The 22,509-nt window shown below is 63.1% G+C and overlaps 1 protein-coding gene across 1 annotated transcript; it reads left to right on the top strand.

Annotated features, from left to right (window-relative positions):
* The first annotated feature begins 1,011 nt into the window (after positions 1 to 1,011).
* On the top strand, positions 1,012 to 22,162 carry MAP2K2 (mitogen-activated protein kinase kinase 2). The gene is made up of 11 exons (XM_042928017.1): positions 1,012 to 1,246; positions 4,696 to 4,906; positions 9,843 to 9,989; positions 13,790 to 13,867; positions 14,390 to 14,441; positions 14,522 to 14,646; positions 15,202 to 15,415; positions 17,191 to 17,255; positions 18,275 to 18,336; positions 19,386 to 19,431; positions 21,024 to 22,162. The coding sequence occupies exons 1-11, from the start codon at positions 1,155 to 1,157 to the stop codon at positions 21,132 to 21,134; spliced, it is 1,203 nt and encodes a 400-aa protein (XP_042783951.1). The 5' UTR covers positions 1,012 to 1,154; the 3' UTR covers positions 21,135 to 22,162.
* Positions 22,163 to 22,509: the final 347 nt, after the last annotated feature.

Here is a 22,509-nt window from a genome sequence, read left to right as displayed (position 1 = left end):
CGACTGAGCCACCCAGGCGCCCCATGATTCCAAAGATTTGAGGTCCCTAGAGGAGTCCTGTCCGCAGAGACAGAGAGTAGAAGGTGGGAGCTGGGGGGGGGGGGGTAGTCAGTGCTTCATGGGGACAGAGTCTCAGTCTGGGGAGCTGTAAAGTTCTGGAGTCAGAAGGGGGGGTTGCACGACAATGTGAGTGTGCTTGACGCGGCTGAGCTGCGCACTTAGAATGGTAAGTGGTAAGTTTATGTCACATATATTCGCCACAATTTAAAACCTGTTTTGAGGGGCACGTGGCTCAGCCAGTGGAGCACGTGACTCTCCATCTGGCAGTTGTGAGTTCAAGCCCCACGTTGGGTGTAGACATTACTTGAATAAATACATAAATGAATCAACTTAAAATCTTAAAAATGTTTTGAAATGACCTTTCATGAAAGAATTGGGTAATTGATATCACCGGGGGGGGGGGGGGGGGGGGGGGGGGGGGAGGCGTGAAAGTGTCCGTAAGTGGCAAAAAGACCGAAGTTGACCCTGGGTGGCCTCCCACAACTTTTGGGGATCTTACTGGCTCACGGAGCCCCAGTCGGGCACCCACGAGGCTCACAGGAACAAGGCCTCACTCCGGCCCACCTGCCCGCTCTCATCCCTAAACTGCTAGCTCCGTCTCCCCTGCGCCTCCGCCCAGAGCCCCAAGCGCATGCGCACACGCGCCGTCGGACGCGAGCGAGGGCGCAGGCTCAGGGCGCCGCCTCAATAGGTCTCCGCCCCCTTTCCCCCCCCCCCCCTCCCGGAAGGCGGCCTCCGGCTGGTGCGCAGGCGCCGCGGTAAGGGGCGGGTCCGCGCGGCTCCCGGCGCTGGTTCTCGCGAGAGGCCGGTCCGCGATCTCGTCGCTCCCCCTCCCTGCCCTCGGCCTCCCGGGCTCCGGCTGCAGCGTCAGCCTTGGGCGGGCCTCCCTTGCGGCGGCGGCGGCTCCTCGGCCTCAGCCCCGGCGCCTCTCGGCGCCCCTTGGCCCCGGTCCGCAGCGACGCCCGCCCTCGCCGCCCCGGTGCCCGCCTAGGCCGCGGCCGCAGCCCCGGGCTCACGTCGGCGCCGCCCGCTCCCGGCCCGCCCCCTATGGGCCCCGGTTAGAGGTGCCGCCGCCGCCGGCCCGCGGAGCCCCGATGCTGGCCCGGAGGAAGCCGGTGCTGCCGGCGCTCACTATCAACCCCGCCATCGCCGAGGGCCCGTCCCCCACCAGCGAGGGCGCCTCCGAGTGAGTGGGCCGGGCTTGGCCGGGTTGTGGAAGGGGAGGGGGTCCCCGAGTGGTGAGGTCGGTAGGAGGGGGGGGAGGGTCCCTGAATGCTGAGGTCGCGGGAAGAAGGTCCCTGAGTGGAGAGGATGGGGTGTTGGGCCCTGAGTGGTGAGTTGGGGCTGGGGGGGGGGGTCCCCTGAGTGAAGAGGTTGGGGTGGGGGATTCTGAGTAGTGGGGTCGTGGCAGGAGGTCCCGGAGTGGAAAGGATGGGATGCAGGGTCCTGAGTGGTGAGGTCAGCGGGAGAAGGTCCTGAGTGGAGAGGATGGGGTGTTGGGGCCCTGAGTAATGAGGTTGGGGGGCGGGGGGAGGTAGGGTCTGAGTAGTGAGGTCGTGGGGTAGGCGTTCCTGAGTAGTGAAGTTGGGGAGAAGGTCCCCGGGTAGTGAGGTTCAGCTGCCCGATCCTGGGGGGGGGGGGGGAGCCACCGCCTCTGGGGGCTGGAGCCTTGCAGACGCTGAGGCAGACGAGGGGACTTGGGGGACAGAAAGGAGCATCTGGGACCGTGGGGGTTCAAGGTAGCAGAGTCGTATTGTGTGAGGGGCACGTGCTCGTGAGGTCAAGCCAGGGTGACCCCTTGGCCACAGAACAAGTCCCCACTCCTGTTCCCCACGCTAAAGAGAGGCAGGGTGGTTCCAGAGGCCCCTAGCTGGGGTCTGTTTGCTGTGCCTGTGGTGTGACCCAGTGAGAACCAGGTGTGATGGGTGAACTGCATGTTGGGCACCTCTCGGGGGACTTGGCACTCTGGGCCCCGGGGGAGGGAGTCTTGGTGGCTGTGTGTGCAAAAGCTGACATCTTTTCCTGGCTCTGAGTTTGCGGCTCGACGTGGGGATGTGTTCCTTACTTTCAAAAACCTACTGCTCCTGCTTCTCACAGGAGAGCGCCTTCTTCATACTCCCTTCTCTGCCTCTTACCGTGGTTTCTGATTTCCATCCCTTCCAGAATTCCCCCCGGTAGAGGAAGCCAGCCATTGGAATTCCAGTGTTTTTTGTTTTTTTTTTTTTTAAATAACCACAGCTGAGTTGCTATTAAATTTAAAATGGATTAATCAGCTGACTCCAGAATGCATTTTAGATATCACAGGGCAATGCCAGAGACCTCGCAGAGTCTGGCCTCAAAAGCTGCCTCTTTAACTCTACGGGAAGGAGTCATGTCGCGTATGCTCATTGCTATGCCTCCTCTCCTCTCTGTCCATCGGTCCTTCTCAGCCATTCCTCATCCAGGCGCTTGTTAACCAGGCATTCAGGGAGCACCTGCTCAGGCCCATGGTCCTGGCTCGGGGCCGTGAGCAGGGGCTTTGCAATCGCGCAGGACACGGGTTTGATTCCAGGCACTGCCACGTCCGTGCCCTGTAACCCTCAGGCAAATTACTTAACCTCTCTGAGCCTGTTCCCTCCTGCGTGGGCCAGGACTACAAGATCCCCGCCTCCCAGGAGGATCCAGAGAACAAAACAGGGTGGGGTTTGCAAAGCTCTGATACCCAGGGGCAGGTAGCCCCCTGCCTTCTAGCAGCTTCTTTGCAGCACCGGCCCAGATGGCATTGCCCGGCCAACCGCAGACCATCTCGTTCCCAGCCTGTGCCCCTTTGCTCAGGCCTCTGAGTTCCAGGCTCGTTGCGGTCAGTTGAAGGATTGGAAGGTTCCTGAGAAATTTCTAGTCTCCCTCTTTCATTCCCTGTTTGAACCCCTCAATGAGGTCTCCTCTATGGGGGTGATCAACCTTGGCTTAAAGGCCATCAGAAATTGGTGGGGGCGCCCGTTTGAGCGTCTGACTCTTGATTTCAGCTCAGGTCCTGATCTGAGGGTCGTGGGGACATGCATTGGGCCCCACGCTGAGCACGGAGCCTGCTTAAGATTCTCTCCCTCCTGCCCCTCCCCTGCTTGCTCTCTCTCAAGCTTGTGCTCTCTCGCAAAAAAAAAAAAAAAAAAAGAATTGATCGCCATGGACCACCTGAGGTGGCCCATTCTCCTTTAGAGACTTTTCTCAGGTACCCTCCCTGTCTGGTCCAGTAAGCCCCTGACCACAGCCAGTATTTGAAACGTGGCTTATCCAGATTCAGGGGAGACGGAGTAGTTAGTATCATACGCGTTCCAGGTGCCAAACATTTTAAATGAAAAAGAAGAAAATAAGTATTCGTTAATCGGTTCGTATTGATTTCATGTTGAAAATTGGATTTTTTTTATTAAAAAAATTTTTTTTAATGTTTATTTTTGAGAGAGAGAGAGAGAATGAGCAAGCAGGGGAGGGGGCAGAGAGAGAGGGAGACACAGAACTTGAAGCAGGTTCCAGGCTCTGAGCTGTCAGCACAGAGCCTGATGTGGGGCTCGAACTCGGGAATGGTGCAATCATGACCTGAGGTGAAGTTGGATGCTTAAGTGACTGAGCCACCCAGGTACCCCTGGAACAGGAGTTTCTTTCTTTCTCTCTCTCTTTCTTTCTTCCTTTCTTTTTTAATTTTTTTAAAAAATGTTTATTTATATTTGAGAGAGGGAGACACAGAATCCGAAGCAGGCTCCAGGCTCTGAGCCGTCAGCACAGAGTCTGACACGGGGCTCGAACTCACGAGCTGTGAGCTCATGACCTGAGCCGAAGTCGGACGCTTAACTGAGCCACCCAGGTGCCCCTGAAAATTGTATTTTTGATGGGTTAAGTCAAACATGTTAAAATTACTATTACCTGATCTATTTTTAAGGTATATATTTTTTAACGTTGCTAAAATATTTTTAATTGCACACATGTTAAATAAAATAACTTGCACGTGTGGCTTTTATTCTTTTTTTTTTTTTTTTAATGTTTATTTTTGCAAGAGAGAGCACAAGTGGGGAAGGGGCACGGGGTGGAGGCGGGTGCACAGAATCTGAAGCAGGTTCTAGACTCCAGGCTGTCAGCATAGAGCCCAACTCGAGGCTCGAACTCACGAACCACGAGATCATGACCTGAGCTGAAGTCGAACACTTAACCGACTGAGCCCCCTGGGCGCCCCCTGTTCGGTTTCTTTTCCTTGTGTGCATTGAGCTAATGTCTGCCCACCTCTTACAGGGAGCTGCTTTTTACTCCAAGATTTGGTTTAAAGTCAAGGCATTAGTGAAATTACCTTATTTGTCAAAATCCCTTGGAAAATTCCTTGAATCACCCAATAAAGTACCGAGTACGTAGTTGGTTGTTTTACTAACTGGCTCCAGGAATGTTTGTGTGTATAAATGCTTAATGTTCAGAGCAACATAATAAGAGCCCGTCCTCAGGGAGGGGGTGGAGTCCTCTGCACAGTACTTGGGTCTGATCTGTTCCCGCATCCTTCCAGCCACACACGTGGGGCCTGGCATGCGGCGGCCACACGGTGAGCCTGGCTGGGCCAGGTCATCTCTCTGTAGCTTGCATGTTCTTGGCTAGCCCTTGCCCTTGGGGTCTTTGCAGAGCAAACTTGGTGGACCTCCAGAAGAAGCTAGCAGAGCTTGAACTCGACGAGCAGCAGAAGAAGCGTCTAGAAGCCTTCCTCACCCAGAAGGCCAAGGTCGGAGAGCTCAAGGACGATGACTTCGAAAGGATCTCGGAACTGGGGGCCGGGAACGGCGGGGTGGTCACCAAGGTCCAACACAGACCCTCCGGCCTCATCATGGCGAGAAAGGTGAGAGGCTGTTGGCGAGGGCGGGCCTCTGCTTTCTGATCCACCCAGGGCACTTGGGCACTCGGGCACTCGCCCGGGCCCTTAGCGAGAGCCGGCCCGCTTGGGATGCGGAATGCCCGCCTGCCTCGGGCTGCCCTTCCTTTACCGACCGCTGCCTTCCAGGACTTCAGGTCACGTTCCCAGAAACATCCGGACTGGGACAGACCGGCTCCCTCTTCTGGGCTCCCAGGCCACGGTGCAGCCCCCTGGCTAGGTGGGCGAGAACCCTCCCTGAGAGATGTAGGGGTGGAGAAGAGGAGGGTGTGACCATTTGGGGATTGGTGACTCCTACACGCATAACCGGGGGACACAGTCCGTGTGATAAATCGCTCAGCTCATACAGGCATAGCAAGTCAACCCTTTCTGGAAGCCCGTGCCCCGGTGGTTCCCACCTGTGTTTTCAGAGCCCCGAACGCCCCGCGCCCAGGTGGGTCCGCGTGGGTCCTGCCTTCCCTGGGTTCGCCGCACTCCCTTGCCACTGGGTTTTAACATCGTCGCTCTTTCTCCTGCCCCCAGAGCACCTCCCTCCCTCCCTCCTGAAACCTATTTCTGTCCCCTTCCCGCAGGCAGCCTTTTCAAAACCAGAGCAGCCCCAGAAGTCTCTGGTCTGCCGTCACCCAAAGAACAGGGGATAAAAAGGCAGATGTGAGATTCAGGGGGCGGTGGGGGGGGGACTGAGAACAGAGAGCTGGTCAGAGTTGGCTTGAGGCACCAGAGAGTGCTCCCGGGCCAGCTGAGCAGTCTCCTGGGACGTGCCTCGTGGTAAGCCTGAGCCTGGGAGCTTGTCCACACCTTTACGGACAAGCCTTCGGAGTACGATTCGGGAGCTTGAGCCTGGGGCCCGGATGAGTTCTGCCGCACGGCCACGGTGCTCCCTTGTGACGGGTGCTCCCCTGTGACGGGTGCTCCCCTGTGACGGGTGAGCCGTCGCCGTGAGGGAAGTGGGGTGAAGTCTACACGGGCACTGCCGGTCTTAACAGCTTCCCACGCGTCCAGAAGTCCTTCAAGTAAAAAGTTAAGAGAAGAACAGGTCTAACCTATTGGGGAGCAGACCTCCAGTTTTGTTCCCCGTAGATTGTGGCCTCTCAGTCGTGTGGGCCCCGTGTGGCTGCCCGCCCAGCACGGTGTCGGAGCGGAGCTGTGCCCGCGGGCACTTGGTGGACGCTTGGAACAAGAAGGCCGTCCTCGCAGCCAGCGCAGTTCGGGGCTGCGACTCCACAGGCCCAGGAGCTCTCTCTTAGCCAGTCAGCGGAGGTCGTAGGCTCTTTTGAATCCCATCCGGAAGCCCATTTCACCCAAGAGGCCGGTTTGTTTTTATTCAGCTGGGGGCGTAGGTGGGAAATTGACACGCAAAGCGGTGTTTGGGAGACCGGCCTCGGTGGTTCCCCCCATTACCCTGGGTGGATCCCGAGTCCCCGCGTGCTGGGTCTGAATGCCATGCTTCCTGAGTACAGAGCTTCTCAGATCTGCAAATGCAGCCCGCCAGCCGGGCTGGAGTTCGAGGGCCAGGGTGGGCTTCTCCGTGGGCCAGCATCCTTTGTCACCCGCGTGGCTCCGGTCCCTTTGATCGACGGAGGTGGGGGGATGTGGAGGCTGGTTACATAAGCCCCGAGTGAACTGGTCTGGACTTTTACAGTCACACTTGATTGTGTTTTCTTGGCCGAAGCACAGTGTTCCGACCCCTCATGCCGTAGGAACCAAACCTGTGTCAGTCGGGCCAGGAGAGTCTGCAAAGATCACGTTGGTTCCGTACGTGCCTCCCTGGACTGGTAGCGGACGAGTGAGTTTGGGCCTTGTGTTTGTGCGGCCCCCGGGCGCCCGCTTGCCTCCGCGATGGAGGTTTTGTGGCCTCCATAAGGCCACATCGTGGGACCAGCTGCCATCTCTCAAGTGCCCGGCCCACGGCCGAGCCAGCGTTATTTATGTTCTGGTTTAAAAGGAGCAACAGCTCCACTTTATACACGGGCAGCCTGACGCTGGGTCAGGGCAGCGTGTGAATTGGCTGGGGTGGGCCCCTCTCAGGCTGGCCCTTTGCAGTCAACCCTGACTTGATGGGCGCTATCAGCTTGTGGCGTCCAGAATTTACTTCCCCCCCCCATCTCCAGCTCGCATCTCCTGGCCCCCCATCGTGCGGCGGAGATAATCGCTTTACATCCCGAGATGGTTTGGTGTTGGGTTTGAATGCCGAGCTCCAGCCTTATCTAGTCCTTGGCGTCTGCGTGACCCCAGGGCAGTGGTGTGGAAAGCGCGTGGTGTTGGTGTTCGGGGAGCCTGGCCCCAACACGGACTTGCCCGCCCGCCAGCTGAGTGCCGCCGAGAGCAGGATTTAACCTCGCGGCACCTAGACCTGCCCCTCGGCCCTCCTCCCACCGGGGTTGATGTCGGGAGTTGTGAACGCATGTGCTCAGAGACGTGCCCCTCGCTCCCCGCTCCAGCTTTTCCCCACACGAGATGCTGGCAGGCTGGCTCCTAACTGATCTGGAAGGCTCGCTCTACAGTCTCGTTCGCCCCCGCGTTCTCTCTGCAGCGTCCTTCCCGAAAGCCTTTGACTTACCGTGGCCTTACTTCACGTTAAAGGCTCCAACCCCAGGCATCCGGGGTTCCGTCCAGCTGTGCCCCCTTCTGCCCACTCTTCCCCTTCTGCGAAGCCCGCAGAGTTCTAGCCCTGCAGCTCGGTCGTTCATCTGCGGCCCCTTTGAAGTTCTCGGTCGAGAGCCGCACCGTCCGCGGCAGCCGCCCCGGTCAGCCTCGGCCACGGAGCCGTCGGGACACGGTCGGTCCGGCCGAGGTGTGCTGTCCGTGCAGGGAAGCGCGTTCCGGGTTTCAGGGGCTCGGGGTGGGGAAAGCTCACAGATTACGCGTTGAAACAGTAATGTTTTGGTGCATCGCATTGAGTGAAAATACACGAAAAATTCCTCTCCTCTGTTTTCCTTGTACTTTTCCAACGTGGCAGCGGGAGGGTTTAAGACGGAACGCGCGGCCTGTTCTCTGGGGCAGCGCTGGCCGCCATCAGCCACATTGCTCATCCCTCGGCCTCAACCAGGCCCTCTTTCTGGGCTTTTGAGAGGAGACCGCTGCCTCCTGGGTAGACCGCCGCGCTCCTTTTCGGAGCCAGCGTGTCGCGAGTGTACCCGCCGGGCAGGTGGTCCTGCAAAGGAGAGACTGTCCCCGAGTCCTCAGACGGGTGGCCGCAGGGGCGGGGCGGTGCCCAGGCGTGCGGCCAGAGCTTGCCCCCGCAGGTGGCAGCGACAGTTCCCCGACTTTGCTGGGGAAGGCGAGGGGCGCCGGGCACCGTGCCACTGCGACCTACCAGTCACGGCCGCCAGGGTCATCGTCACGAGCTGACACCGTGTGCCACCCTGAACTCAACAATCACACCTTCCTGGTGCCCTCGGTCCGCTCTCTGCCCCCCCGCGGAGCACCCATTCCCCCACCATATCCGGCCAACTCTCATCTGGCCTTCCAGGCCTGGGGAGCCTCCCCCCCAGCCAGTTGTCTCCCCTGCTCCCTCCGAGCAGGTCTTTACCACTCCCTCTGCCCATCACAGGGACTTCACACAAACGTCTGAAAGGCTCAGGCGCCCTCGATCCTTTTCCGCCTCTCCCGTTTCTCTTGTCCTGTCGCAGTGGTCAGGGCAGCCGAGATCCTCGGTGGCCTGGACAGGGGACCACGGCCTCAGCTCTTTCCCGGTGGGCATTGCTCTTGGTGCTTTGTCACCTGCGTCCTCCACCTCTCCAGATGCCCCTTTGGTTTCTCACCTTTTGAATCTCGAGGTGACCGTCCCCTCTGCTGACTTAAACTCAGGTGAAGGGGACCTAGGACCCTCGGGTGGTGGCCCGGAGCTCCCTCCGTGTGGGGCTGCGGGACTCCAGAGCCAGACCCCTGGCGGAGAGGGGCGGAGGTCCCGGGCCACCCTGGGCTGGTGCTGTGGGTGACTGGGGGGGAAGATTCCTCTTACCAGACCTCCCCTGTAGCCAAGTGAAAATGTTTGCTCCATTGAGGTTTGTTTTAAAACAGCCTTTCTGAGATGTACTTTACGTGCCACACCGTTTACCCTTTTACGTGTGTGTGTGTATGTGTGTATGTGGGTTTTTGGCCCCACCTCCCTTCCTCCTCTTACCCTTTTTTCTTTTTTTTAAATGTTTATTTTTGAGAGAGAGAGGGAGACACGGAGTCTGAAGCAGGCTGCATGCAGGCTCTGAGCTGTCAGCACAGAGCCTGACGCGGGGCTCAGACTCCCGAACTGTGAGATCATGACCTGAGCCGAAGTCGGAGGCTCAACCGACTGAGCCACCCAGGGCCCCCCCCCCCCCCCCCCCGACCCCTGCTTACCCCTTTGAAGTATATGTAATTCAGTGGTGTACATTCACAGACCTGTGCATCCGCCACCACCATCTATTCTAGAACATTCCCTCTCCCCAGAAGGAAACCCCATCCCTGTCAGCAGTCACCTCCCCGGCCCCCACAAGCCCCCTTCCCGTCCGTGGATAAGCCTGTTCGGACGTTTCGCACACGTGGACTCACACCCTTTGTGGCCTCTCGTGTCTGGCTCCCTCCCTGAGCGTCACGTGTTCGGGGTCCGTCCACGGGGCGGCGGGTGGGGGCGCCTCGCTCCTGCTGGCGGCCGAAGGACGTGCGCGTGCGCGGCGGGCACACCCGAGTGAAACGCGTGTGCGGTGGATGCCTGGGTGGCTTTCGCGTTCTGGCGATCGTGAGTCCCGCGTGCACGCGGGGTGCGAGTTTGCGTGGACGTGTGTCTTTGGTTCTCTAGGCGCCTGGAAGCGCGTCGCTGTCTCGAACGCTGTGGCGAGCACGTCGGGGCCGGGGCTCCGGAGCCTGCTCGTTGCGGGTGCCCCTCCGAGGCCCGGTCTCGAGCCCCCTCCCCTCTCCCTCGCAGCTGATCCACCTGGAGATCAAGCCGGCCATCCGGAACCAGATCATCCGCGAGCTGCAGGTGCTGCACGGGTGTAACTCCCCGTACATCGTGGGCTTCTACGGGGCCTTCTACAGCGACGGCGAGATCAGCATCTGCATGGAGCACATGGTGAGTGGCTGGGGGTCCCCGCCCGCCGCCCTCGGGCCCGTGTCCCCAGACGCCAAGCACCGTTGTTCCCAGGGTCCTTCCCGAGGTGCCCCAGGCCGGGTCGGCGTGTGCGCGCAGGTCCCGTGGTTCTCTGCCCCCGTTGCGGCCTCGCCCCTCCCTGGGCGCGTGGCAGAAGCCGTTCCGCCTTGTTTTCCCCACCGGCCGTGTTCTGGCAATGCCACGCGCCCGTAAGGTAGCTTATTAAACACTCCTTGATGGTGGGCACGGGCTGATCCCAACCCGTCCCGAGCCACAGTGAATGAAATTTCCTTACACGAGACGCGGGATAAAGTCCCGAAGCTGGAGTTGCCGGGCCCGAGGCGTCCAGCAATCTCGATGGATGTTTCCTAGGTGCCCTCTGAGGAGAGAGCTCCGTTAAAGGCGAAACCCCGCTCTGCCCCCAGCTCAGGCCTGCGGAGTCAGAAGCTTCGGGGTGGAACACGGGCACCTCTCTTGTTTCAAACCACCATGGCTGATTCTGACGAGCCCCCTTATTAAGAAACTGTGGTCTTGAACGTCAGAACCGGGTGGGATCGGGCGTAACAAAAGCAGAAGTGGTCAGAGCTGAGGGCCCTGGGAGGAAATGCTGCCCACCCTGTTCCGAGCCGAATTCGTCAGGTGTGGGGCTGTCTGCCGCCCGGCTCCCCGGGCCCTGGCCCTGTGGGGCCCTTGCAAAACCAGGATGCTGTGGCCTTAGGCACGGCGGCTTCGGTTACGCCTCGCAGGCCTGCGCTGTCCCCTCCGACGGTGTTGTAACGCGGGCAGGAAGTGAGTTTCAGCAAGCGCCCATGAGGGACGCTTCGTGAGCGCTCGTGGTGTAACCGTGCCCCAGAGGGGGTGCTGCAGGCCCCAGGCCCCGGGTCACGCGGCGCCCCGCCCGCCGGTCGCTGCCAGTGAGCGCCAAGGGCAAGAAAGGTGGTCGAGGCAAGCCTCTGCCTCCCCCCCCTGCTGCCCCGGAGCGCGGTGCGGGTCCGAAGCCGCCACCTTCCCTTGCAGAAGAGGCCCCTTTTCCCACCTCGGCCCCCTGGCCCCGCTTCTGTTCTCGGTTTCCTGCCGAGGCATCTGCGCCCCGGCGACACGGAGAATGGGCTGCAGCGATGAGGGGGAGGGGCAGGGATCCCGGCTGCTTGCTCGGTCGTCCTCTACACATTCCTGGTTGGGTTCTTTCGGTTTGCTTCTATCACGAGGGCGGGAGGGAGCTAGAGCGAGCGTGTAGCACCCGTGAGAAGACGCGGTCAGGTGAGGCCCGCGCTCCCCACCTGCCGCGGGGGTTACCGTGCCCGAAGCCAGGAGGCCACCGGTTTTCAAGTTTCGGGTGAGCCCAGAGGAGGGGGCGGTCTGGGCAGGGAGATGACAGCACAGTAACCGGGGCAGGGGTGGCGGGGGGGGGGGGGGGGGCCCCAGCCCACTGCCCTTCGTGGTGTTTTCGTGTCACACGATCCCCTCCAGAGCCGCATTCCCCAGGGTTTTCTGCCTCTCCGTCATTCACTCGTGTGCCATATTGGGCGACAGCCTGGGGTCGGGCGTCCACGCCACCGCTCGCCTCTTGGCGGCATGGCTGGGGACGAGGTTCTCGCCTTCCACCCGTAGAGCTGGGGGGCGGGAGAGCCAGCCTTCCGCCAGCACCTGGAGCCGAGGGCAGGGGGCGAGACTATCTGCGCAGGTTTGCTTGTGAATTGGCTCCTGTGTCCAGCCGGGAGGACTCCGGCCCCCGCTTGCAGCAAGAGACCCCCAGCTGGTGACGAGCAGCGTGGATTCCGCACGCAGGGATGGTCTCCCTTGGCCGCCCCATGGGGTGTGTGGGGCTTAGAAGCAGCGGGCCGGTGGTTTCCTGGTGGCCTGAGGCTGTCGCTGGGGCCACTCCGGGCACGGACCCCGCAGACAGCGGGTACTTTGGGGGGCAGCCTGCTGACTGTTCACAGGCACCTCTTGGTGTTTCCTGGGGTCTAGTCAGATCTGAAGTCACACCTCCGCCTGGCAGGGAGAGGAAAGGGTGATCCCCACCCAGGCCGGGGACAGAGGTGACTGGACGACAGGGCGTGTGTGCCCCGAGCACGAGGCTCCCTGAGGAGAAAGCACGCATAACGGGAGCCGTTTAGGTACATTTGTTAAACTCCGTGTTTCCCCGCGCATGTGGATGCCTATTCAGATACACAGAAAGATCTGGAACAATAGAAGTCACGCTTCGGGAGGCCAGTGGACTCTCCAGGAGATTAGGGGGTGACGTGCCTACAGTTGAGGGTTTTATAAGGAAAGTATTCACGTAGCACCTGCTTGATCAGGGTACAGTTCCCAGAGCATTTAGGACACCTACACAAAATGAAAGTGTGGGATGCTGCACACGCGTGAGATTTGGGGTCAGAGACACCCAGTTGTGCTATATCTCTGCCACTTCCTGTCAACGTGGCTTTAACGATTTACACTCAGTGCAGACCAGGGGGGTCTCATCCGGGACTGCTCTTGCCCCAGGGGACACCGGGCCACGTCTGGGGACATGTGTGGGACACGTGTGGCCGGCAGGACTGGGCAGTGCCTGGCCTCCCGTGGCCTCTGGGGGTGTCCCCCCCTGGACATCCTCGTTTATAAGCCTGTGGTAGGTCTGTGACAATTAAGAATGAAAGGAGCTGTGTCAGGAAGCAGGGTTATGGTTTTAAAAGAATTTGTTTTTTGATTCTTCTAAGATTGGTTGATACAGGAGAAAACGGGAGGGCTGGAAGGAACGCCCCCGCCCTGCAGACAGAGCGGGCTGAGCCAGGACGCCTGGTCCCGAGGGTGGCCGTCTAGGCACTCGAGAGTCATGTGCAGGTTGTAGAGGCTTCATCGTGTATCGGGTTTTCTAGAACTTCCCACCCCCGGCCTTTCTCACTGGGCACGACTCGGGTAGAAGTGCTGGAGATACGGGGCCCCGGCACCCCTGGGATTTCAGGCTCTCCTCCCGCACCCCTTCCTCTGGCTTCGAGGAAGCCGTGTGGCTGTAGGCAGCCCGGAGCCGCTTGGTGGAGACCGTACCGGCCCGAAGCTGCCCAGCATTGCGCTCAGATGCTGGCCCCCTGTGCTTGGAACTTAGTGGGTCCATCTAGCGTCCCAGGGGACCCAGTGGGCATTCGTCAGAGCCCCACCTAGGTTTGGTCTCCAGGTTTGCTGTCCCACAGCCTGCGGATTTAAGGCCATGACTGGGGTGGGGTGAGGTGGGACTCAGACTGGTAGGACCTGTGCCCGTCCTTTGAAGGCAGGACGTATCTGCGCACAGCGGCGAGCACGTGACAAAGCCTGAGGGACGGGGTCCCGGGAGCCGGGAGGTGTGGGCAGCGGTGTTTCTCCTGTGCTGGTGCCTCCGGGCCCCCGCTGCCCTTCTGCCCGGTCTGCCTCCGACCTGCAGGAGGAGAACCCAGCCCCAGAAGCTGGCTGCTTCCCTCCGCCTGCTGCCAGTGTGGCGAGCTGGGGAGGGCTGAGTCCTGGGCCTCGCTTTCTGGGAGGATGGGCCGCCTAGGACACTGGCCGGCACTCTCGTTGCTTCCTTACTGGATGGGCTGTCCCAAGGGACCGGAGGGGGTCCCTGCTCTTGACCAGCGAGTCGCGTCTGGCTGTGGTCTGGCCTCCGTGTCCCGTGGAGGAGATTGAGCTCCAGCTCCTGGCAAGCGGGGAAGTGCTCCGCTGTCCTGCCTGCTTCCCGGTGTCCCTCTGGGACTCGTCCTCTGCACCGCAGGCCCCGCCTGGCCCACCGCCCAGAGCCGGCTTTCTCCCCTCTGTGCCGTCCCTAGGACGGCGGTTCTCTGGACCAGGTGTTGAAAGAAGCCAAGAGAATTCCCGAGGAGATCCTGGGGAAGGTCAGCATCGCGGTAAGTGCGAGGGCTCCAGGCGCACGCCCCCTGCACCTCCCCCCCACCCCCTGACCCCCCAGGGCCGCCGCACCCCTGGGGTGGGTGCGTGCACCCACCCCCGGCCCTGGGCTCCGCACGAGTCTATTCTTGTCCTGGCCCCAGTTGGAGGTCCCCGTCTCTGGCAGCCGAGGGGCTGAGCAGGTGGCACCTCTTTGCACATGAGGTGGAGGGACGCTTTCCTGCCCCGCGCGGGCCTTGGCGCCCCGTGGGTGGTACCCCACAGTGCTGTCCTCACGTGGCGAATTAGCCGTCAGTCTGCGGGGCCTCGGTACAGCCCGGCACGGAAGCTCTCAGCAGACGGTGCCCGTCAGGCTGGCGAGACCCTCCAGGCAGTGGGGGCGGGCCGTTGTGGCCGTCCCTGCCACTCTTCTCGCTTGTCCCAGCCTCACGTGGGCTCCTGAACCCGTCCCAGTCAAGTGGCCCCTCGGGTCTGCCCGAGACGCCGCCCTGCTCACCCGCTCCCTCCCTCCCACCCCGCAGGTTCTCCGGGGTTTGGCGTATCTCCGGGAAAAGCACCAGATCATGCACCGAGGTGAGCGGGCCTGGGCGTCTAGGCGGCGGGCGGGCCAGCCGGGCCGGGCCCCCCTAACCTGCAGCTGGTTCTGCCCGCAGATGTGAAACCGTCCAACATCCTCGTCAACTCCCGAGGGGAGATCAAGCTGTGCGATTTTGGGGTGAGCGGGCAGCTCATCGACTCCATGGCCAACTCCTTCGTGGGAACTCGGTCCTACATGTCTGTAAGTCTGTCAGGGAGCCTGAGGGCGTCCGTACCCTCCCCTCTCCTGTCCGCTCTTCCCTGTCTTCCAGAAGCTTTTCAAAAGCCTGCAGTTCTCCATCACACGCGTTGTGTTTCTGCTGGGGTCCTACTTTCCGTCCACATTCTAGCGACCTTGTCTTCTCACTCGGGGCCTTCTCTGGAAACACCTGCCCTGTTCCTTTCCGCCAGCATGAGAGACTGAGCGCAGGGCTGTGGTCAGTTAGAAACTGGCCCTCAGGTGTTTTCGGAAACATCTGGGCGTCTCGGGAGCAGACTCTGAGAAGTTAGTCTTGGGACTGTAGCAGAGTCTACGCTCTGCCCCTTCGTGGGCTGGTCGTCCTTTTGCCAAAGCGCCAGGGGTTCGGGTCTCGAGTGCTGTTTCGGCCCCGGCTGGGAGCCTCGCTGTCCCCAGGCGGTGGGGCGGGGGGTGGAATCGGTCTCGGGAGGGTGGCCGGGCCGGGCCGGGGGCGCCAGGGTGCGGCTTCCGTCTGGGGCGCCAGGGTGTGCGGCTTCCTCGCCCCTTCTCCCCCGACAGCCGGAGCGCTTACAGGGCACGCACTACTCGGTGCAGTCGGACATCTGGAGCATGGGCCTGTCCCTGGTGGAGCTGTCCATCGGAAGGTACCCCATCCCCCCGCCGGACGCCAAGGAGCTGGAGGCCACATTCGGCCGGCCCGTGGTTGACGGGGCAGAAGGAGAGCCTCACAGCATCTCGCCGCGGCCCAGGCCGCCTGGACGCCCCGTCAGTGGTATGGCCCGAATCGGGAACTTTGGACTGGACGGGCAGTGTTGCCCGTCCGGGGTGTCCCGGGGCGGCTTGTGGGGACGGCCCCCCGGACCCGGTCCCATCCAGGGGCAGCTGCACGTGTTAACCAGCTGTGAAACTAACCTGTCAGCCAAACTGTCATCTGGGTGGTTTTTCCAGCACTTTATTCCGGAAACGCTCAAACGTAGAGAGAGGCCCACGGGGATTGCCCAGCGAGCGCCCAGAGGCCCGCCGCCTGGACTTTGGGCGAAGGCTCTGCCGTTCGGAAACCGAGACTGACTCAAGTCGGACCCCCTCGGCTGCTCTGCCAGATTCAGTCCCGACACGCAGCGCAGGAGGGAGCGGGAGGCTGGGGGGCGCGGGGGGCCAGCTGGGCTCCCAGAGGACTGTCCGTACCCGCGGCGGTCACCTGTGCGGTGGGGGGCTGCCCGGGGCCAGAGAGCTTCAGGCTGGCCCTCTGGCCGCTTTGGAGGGGCGAGGGCGAAGGGTCACGGCAGCGTAACTAGGAAACAGCGCTCAGGGCTCTGCTGTCTTTCTTTTCCTTAAGTCAGGTGACAGGAAGGGAGCGGAGGGAGTCTGAAGGAGTGCGCCGTGGACAGTGGCCGGCCTGTGCCTTGGCTTTACAGAGAGACGTCACACACCGTGTGACTTACTAGCTTAAGGGGTGCAAGCCAGTGGCTGCCTGTGTCTTCACAAGGCTGTGCAGCCATCACCACTGTCTGGTTCCAGAACATTGCATCACCCTAAAAAGAAGCCCCATCCCGTCAGCCGTCACCCCCGCCCCAGCCCCTGGCAACCACGAGCCCCCTTCCCGTCTGTGGACGAGCCCGTTCCGGACGTTTCACACCCGCGGACTCACAGCCCGCGTGGCCTCTCGTGTCTGGCTCCCTCCCTGAGCGTCGCGTGTCCGGGGTCCGTCCGCGGGGCGGCGGGGGCGGGCGCCTCGCTCCTGCTGGCGGCCGAGTGTCCCTGTGTGTGGCGTTGGGTCTTCGCTGCCCACAGGCGCCGGCAGTCCGGCAGCGGTTTGTGCGGTGTTTGCGAGCCCGGCTCCTCTCCTCTCCTGGTGCCAGACCCAGGGGGTCCGGGTGTCTTGGTTTTCTCCCGTCTCCCGCCCCCGTGTGTGTCCTCGGGCCCTGGCTCCGTCCCTCCCAGCACCAACTCCCAGATGGCATCGCGGGCACCCCGCCGAGGCCCCGTCCCGGCAGGGAGAAGCCGCAGGGGGTGTCGTGCCAGGCCGCCTCGGCCTGCCAGCGCCTCCCCCAGCCCCAGCTCGCGTGCCCGTTTCAGGACAGGGGACAGGAGGCGAAAGTCCAGCGGCCAAACCTGGCCCTGGCCAGCTGGGCCAAAGACAAGGGTCAGCTGCCCCCAGCCGCTCGTCCATCCTGGGCAGCGTTTGGGGCCTGATGCCGCCTTCACCCGCGGCTCCGAGCAAGGTCACGCTGCCCTCCTTGCTCGTGGTCACCCCCCACCCCCCTGCCTGCGCGCTAGAAAGCAGGGGCTGTGACTTTGGCACAGCCTGGAGGCAGCACCGTGCCAAATGTGTGACTTCTCAAAAAACACTCCTGTTCGTTTTGGCGTCTCGTCTCGTTTTGTTTTGTTAAGTCACGGGAGGCTCAGAAGAGAAGCCGCTTTGCCAGGGAGGCAGGCGCAGTCGCCGGGGGCACGGCCAGGCCGCCGCCTCTGGTTCAGGCCGGCGTCGGGGGGAAGGGTGCTCGGCGGACGCCCGCCTCACCCCTGGGTCCGTCTCTGCCCCTGCAGGCCACGGGGCGGACAGCCGGCCGGCCATGGCCATCTTCGAGCTGCTGGACTACATTGTGAATGAGGTGCGTACCCGGAGCCCCCCGCCCGGCTGCCCGGGGGCGGGGCAGGCCGTGTGGCTTGGATTTGCCCGCGTGACCCAGAGGAAGGAGCTGCAGGCACAGACCGCAGCTTGTCGCGGCGGGGGGGGCAGGTGGCGGGACCGCTTCCCTCACACACACGAGTGAGCCGCGGGCACGGACGGGGGCGGCTCCTCGGGCCTGGAAAGGGCCGAGTAGGGCCTGACCCTGAGGCCCGCCCTCCCAGCTCGGTCAGGCCACCCTTCCTGGGCGTTGCGTGGGCCGCAGTGTGTTCTCGGTGGCCCTTTTGAGTCAGGGCGGAGGAACAGGGCGGCCAGGCTGCCTGAGGCCCTGGCTCTGTCTGGGGCTGGGCGTCCAGTGAGCAGCTCAGAGCAGGGTCAGTGATGACAGAACAGGACGGGCTGGCTCTGGTGACACAGCCCTGCACCCGGCAGCCACGCCCGGGCCCAGCGAGCACGTCTGTCCTCCCAGGGATACTCGCCACCCCTGCTGGGTTTCACCGGGACCGTTGGCCCACAGCCTTCCCTGACAGGGGCTTAGCCCCACACACACCTGTCCCCACCCAGGCGCCTGTGTGCTGGCTTCCCCAGCTTCCAGGCCCGAACCTGGAACGAGCTGCCCCCCCCCCCCCCCCAGTGGTCCCAACCCGCTGCTGGAGACAGGTGGCCCAGACAGTACGACGCACACCTGTAAAGCGGGGGTGGGTCCTGTCTTTTCCCCCCACAACCAGCTGTGATCCTGAAACCAGACCTTTCCAAAGAGAGCCCTGAAGAGCCTGGCCGAGTTAGCAGGGCGGGTGGGGAAGCTGCTGGAAGACGGGGTGGGGGGGGTGGGGTGCCTCTCTAGCAATGAACGTGAAAGGACTGGGGCCAAGGGTGGTGCCTTGTGAGGGTCCCCGAAAAGTGCTGTGCTGTCCCCGCGGATGCAGGACTGGCAGGTGCCTTTCCCCGTGATTCCAGAACCATCCTTGAGTATCTAACCCCCACCTCTCTGTCCGCCCACAGCCACCTCCCAAGCTGCCCAGCGGTGTCTTCACCCAGGACTTCCAGGAGTTTGTAAATAAATGGTAAGGTGCCACCGCCTCCAGCACGGTCTCGGGGCGGGCCGGGGCGGGATGCCAGGCCGCCAGGGGCCCCGCCTGCCTCCCGGGATGGCCGCCCACACCCTGGCCACCGACCCAGATGTGCACTTCCTTCCTGGTCCGGGGCCGGGCCCCTCTGCTGGGACCGATGGGCGCTGCCGGTGGGTGGCCGTGCCTGGGGGGCACCTGGAGCTCACCCGAGAACCCAGATGGGTTCCTTTCCGAGGCCGCTGAGTCGTGGTATCCAGCTGGTGGCCCCTCTTGTCCCCGGAGCAGACCGGGATCACGGGCCGTGTGGAAATGATGCCTTCCCGCCGCACCTTCCACCAGCAAGCACCTCCGTCTCCCGGCCTCTCGAGCCCGTAACTGCCCCATCTTCCACACGAGGCTTCCCAGTCGCTTCCTGGCAAGTGGCCACCTTTTCTTGCCGCGTCAGCCCGGGCCCGGGGCGCGCAGGCTCCAGAGCAGGAAGGGGGCTCGGGGCCGCCCCTCACCCTCAGGGCCGGCAGGGCGTCCCACACGGCAGCACACCCGCTCCTGGTGGCAAAGCCACCACTGGCCCTTTGCACGACCGCTGGACAGCACGCTGCAGCTCAAATGCAGTGACGTGTCAGTGCTTCTGTACCCGTTGCGTTTTCTTTTGTGTTTGAACAGCCACCATTTGGCCTCCGGCTGGTTTGAGCAACGGTTCTTAGGGGCAGTTCTGCTTTTTTGAAGGAAAAAGTTCCATTTTGACACTGGGGCTCCCAAACCGGGGACATTCGTTAGCAGTGTAGCCGCGTTGCCGCTGGGCCTGACGGAGCAGCAGCGGGGGCGTCCCCACGGCCTCGCCCCATCCCTCTTGCCCTTCCGTCCCCGGGGGTCGTGCCCTCCCAGCAAGGGGGGAGCGGAGCAGACTCCGTGCCTTGCCGCATCCAGGCTTCGGACCGGCCAGGCGTGGGGACCGGGCTGACCCACCCCGGCTCCGCAGGCGGGTCTCCGCGGCCACCGGCTAACGGCCCTGCCTTGTCTTCCCACCCCGTCCTCCTCTCCAGCCTCATTAAGAACCCAGCGGAGCGAGCCGACCTGAAGACGCTCATGGTGAGTGAGGCCGCGGGTTCCGGGCCCCGGGGGCGCTCCTCGGGGCGCGTGTGGGTCTCCTCTGCTCCGAGCAGCCGTGGCGCCCTTGGCTCCCAGAGGAGCGGGATGGCCCAGCTGTGCCCGTGGTCGGGGTGTCCGCGCCTGGGAGTGCCGGGGCCCTCGTGCTTCTGTGCGGCTCCCGCCTTGGGCCTGGCGGGCCCCACAGATCGGGGAGACCCGAGGGCCGCCGGCCTCCCTGTGCGGCGTCCGGTGTCCTTGAGAAGCCAGGTGGGCGTCAACTCCCCTTCCCCCCGGCAGGGTGGGGGCGGGTGGGGCTGCCAGCCCCGTTGACCTGGGGCATTTCTCTCTCTGAATTTGACCCCCTCCGCTGCCGGGCCTCCTCACCCACAGCCACCCTGCCAAGCCTGGGGCGGCCTGCTCTTCAGGCACCTCCACGACACGAGACCGTGAGGGTCACACCTGCTGGTTCTCGGTCTCTGGTGCCGAGCGTCAAAACACGAGCGTCTCTTAATTATCGGAACGTGGTCTTTCCAGTAAGGGAGCCTCAGCCTTCCCGCTTCCTCCGGTTAGCCTCCACCTCAGGACCTTTGCAAAGGACAGTGCTTCTCCCCAGGGGACGTGTCCCGGGCCCCTCTCAGCTGGCCTGGCTGCTTCCTGGGGTCTCCGCTTCAGCCCCTCCTCTGACGTGTCCCCAGACGCCTTGCCTGGTCCCACATCCTCTATTCGTTCTGGTGACGGCCAGCGTCTCCTGGTCGTGGGCGCCACCGAGAACGCCAGGCGGGGAGGGTCTGCGCGCGGTGACTCTTCCGGAAAGTCTTCTGACGCGGGAGGTGTCCCAGTAACGTGTGTTAGAGGCACGTGTGACGTCACAAACGCCTGTTCGTTGTAAGATACTCGAAAATCTGTGAAATAGAGAAACTGATGGATGGCGGGGCCCCCGCGGCGCCCCCCGGGACTCTCTGTCCCACTTACACCCTGCCGTGGGACCGACTTTTTAACTTCCTTCTCCCCCGTTCCTACCCCCTGCCTACAGCGCAGGCAGCAGCTGGGGGTCCGGGTGTCGCGTGAGGAGACCAGACCTGCTCCCATGGACCCCAAGCCCCCAGGACCCACCCCTCCCAGCACGGCCCGTTGGGAAAGCGTCGCTCACCGCCCCCCCCCCCCCCCCCCCCGGCCTGCAAACCGGGAACCTCGGGTACTGAGCCGTCCTGCGCAGGAACTGCCAGCCGCGTGCAGCTTTCTAAATTACTTGAACCGAAACAGAAGGCCTGGTTTGGCTCCTCAGCCACAGGAGCCACGGGTAAAGGCCTCGGAGCCTCCCGTGGCCAGTGGCTGCCGCAGCAGACAGAACGTGTCGGGGACTTCACTGTCCTCCCAGAGGCCCCTGTCGCTGCAGATCAGACGTTCTCACCCGGGGGTGACCGTCCCCGGGGGACACGGGGAGGTGCCTGGAGACGCTCGCGGGCGCCGGGGCCGGGGAGCCGCGGCGCCGGGGGGCACCTGGGCCCGAGTGAGCGGGCGCGGGGCGGCCCCCTGCCCGCGTCCTGGGCGCATCCGGACGGCCCGCCGACGGGCTCCTCCTTCCCTTCCAGAACCACACGTTCGTCAAGCGGTCCGAGGTGGAAGAAGTGGACTTCGCCGGCTGGTTGTGTGAGACGCTGCGGCTGAGCCAGCCCGGCACGCCCACACGCGCCGCCGTGTGACGCCGTGTGACGGGGCCCCCCGGCGCCCTGCTCTCCCCCCGCCCACCCGCCCGGCTCCGGGGAGGGCGGCCCTGCCCCTGGCGTCTTCTCAGACCCGCTTCCTTAGGCTCACAACAAAACAGGGAAAGAAAAAGCAAACTGTGCCCATCGTACTCGTTCCGTTCGTTCTGGGGGGTCAGCCCCTGGCCCGGTCCCAGGGCGGGGGAGCCGCCCGGGGATGCGGCGCCAGCCCCGAGCCCGCCGCCCACCGGGGGAGGAGGGGGTGGGGGTGGCACCAGGAGCCGGCCTCGGAGGGGACCTCTGGACGCCGGCGTCCTTCACCGGACAGGGAGGGGCGCCCCGCCCCCTCCCCCCGACGCCCAGCACTGTCCCTGGAGGTGGCCGTGCGGTCGGCCCCTCTGCCCGCCCCACCGCCTCTTGTCACTCAGCGTCCCGTGACCTGCGCCTCGGGAGGGACCCGCTCAGCCCTGCCCCGTGCTCGGGGGACAGACGCTTCTGACTTCACGGCAGCGAGCCGGCACCCGGCAGAAAGGACGTGGCGGGTTTCCGAGCTGTCGGCGGAGCCAGCAGACGAGGCCTGTGCCGTCCCCGAGGCTGCGCACCGCCAGATGCGACCGGGTGGCTCCTCGTGTCCCCTCCGCTTTCCCAGATTCGGGAGTGACTGCCCAGGGCGGGTCACTCAGGCCGTCCACGGGGTCAGTCAGCCACGGCCGCTGGGAGAGGGAGGTGGTCCCGGTTCCTCGTCCGTCGGGGCCCGGCCACGCTGCCCCTGGAGCCGCTTCTGAGACTTTCTGTCCTCGGAGCCCCCGAGAAGACGGAGCTGGGAGCCGGGGGCCCCCTGGACGCTGCCCGCGGGCTGGGACGAGCCGACGCTCAGCTTTGGGGAATCGCAGGAGGAGCCCTCGTCTCCTGTGGACACCAGAGAGACGGGTTGCTGGCTCCTTCGACTGGCTTTCAGGGTCCTCCACTTCCCAGATCCCCCAAAGTCTCACCTGGTCTGGAGGAGAATAAAGATAAGCGGAAGTCGACCGGTGTCGCTCTGTGGGGCCTGCTGGGAACATGGTCAGCATCTGGGCAGCGGGCGTCTGACGCTGGCCACTGACCCGCGGCCTCTGTGGCCTTGTGTCGCACACGCCCAGCCCGGCTGCGGCCGGCCAGCCCCCATTAACGGCTTGCCCTTTTCAAAGACTGAGAGACCGGGTCCCGAGGGCTTGGGGATTTGGAGTCGGTGGGCTGAGGCCCGCAGGGTCGACGACAAGCTGATGCAAAAGGGCGACCTCCAGGGTCAGGACCCCAGAGGGGTGGGTGCCACCCTGAGACCTCCCCTCAGCGGTGACCCGAGGCCGAACCAGAGAAACTGGCACTTTCTCTCTCC

This window comes from Panthera leo, chromosome A2 (assembly GCF_018350215.1).
Source record: "Panthera leo isolate Ple1 chromosome A2, P.leo_Ple1_pat1.1, whole genome shotgun sequence".
Classification (NCBI taxonomy): domain Eukaryota; kingdom Metazoa; phylum Chordata; class Mammalia; order Carnivora; family Felidae; genus Panthera; species Panthera leo.
The sequence above is the reverse complement of the archived record's forward strand: the minus strand, read 5'-3'. Positions and strand labels throughout refer to the sequence as shown.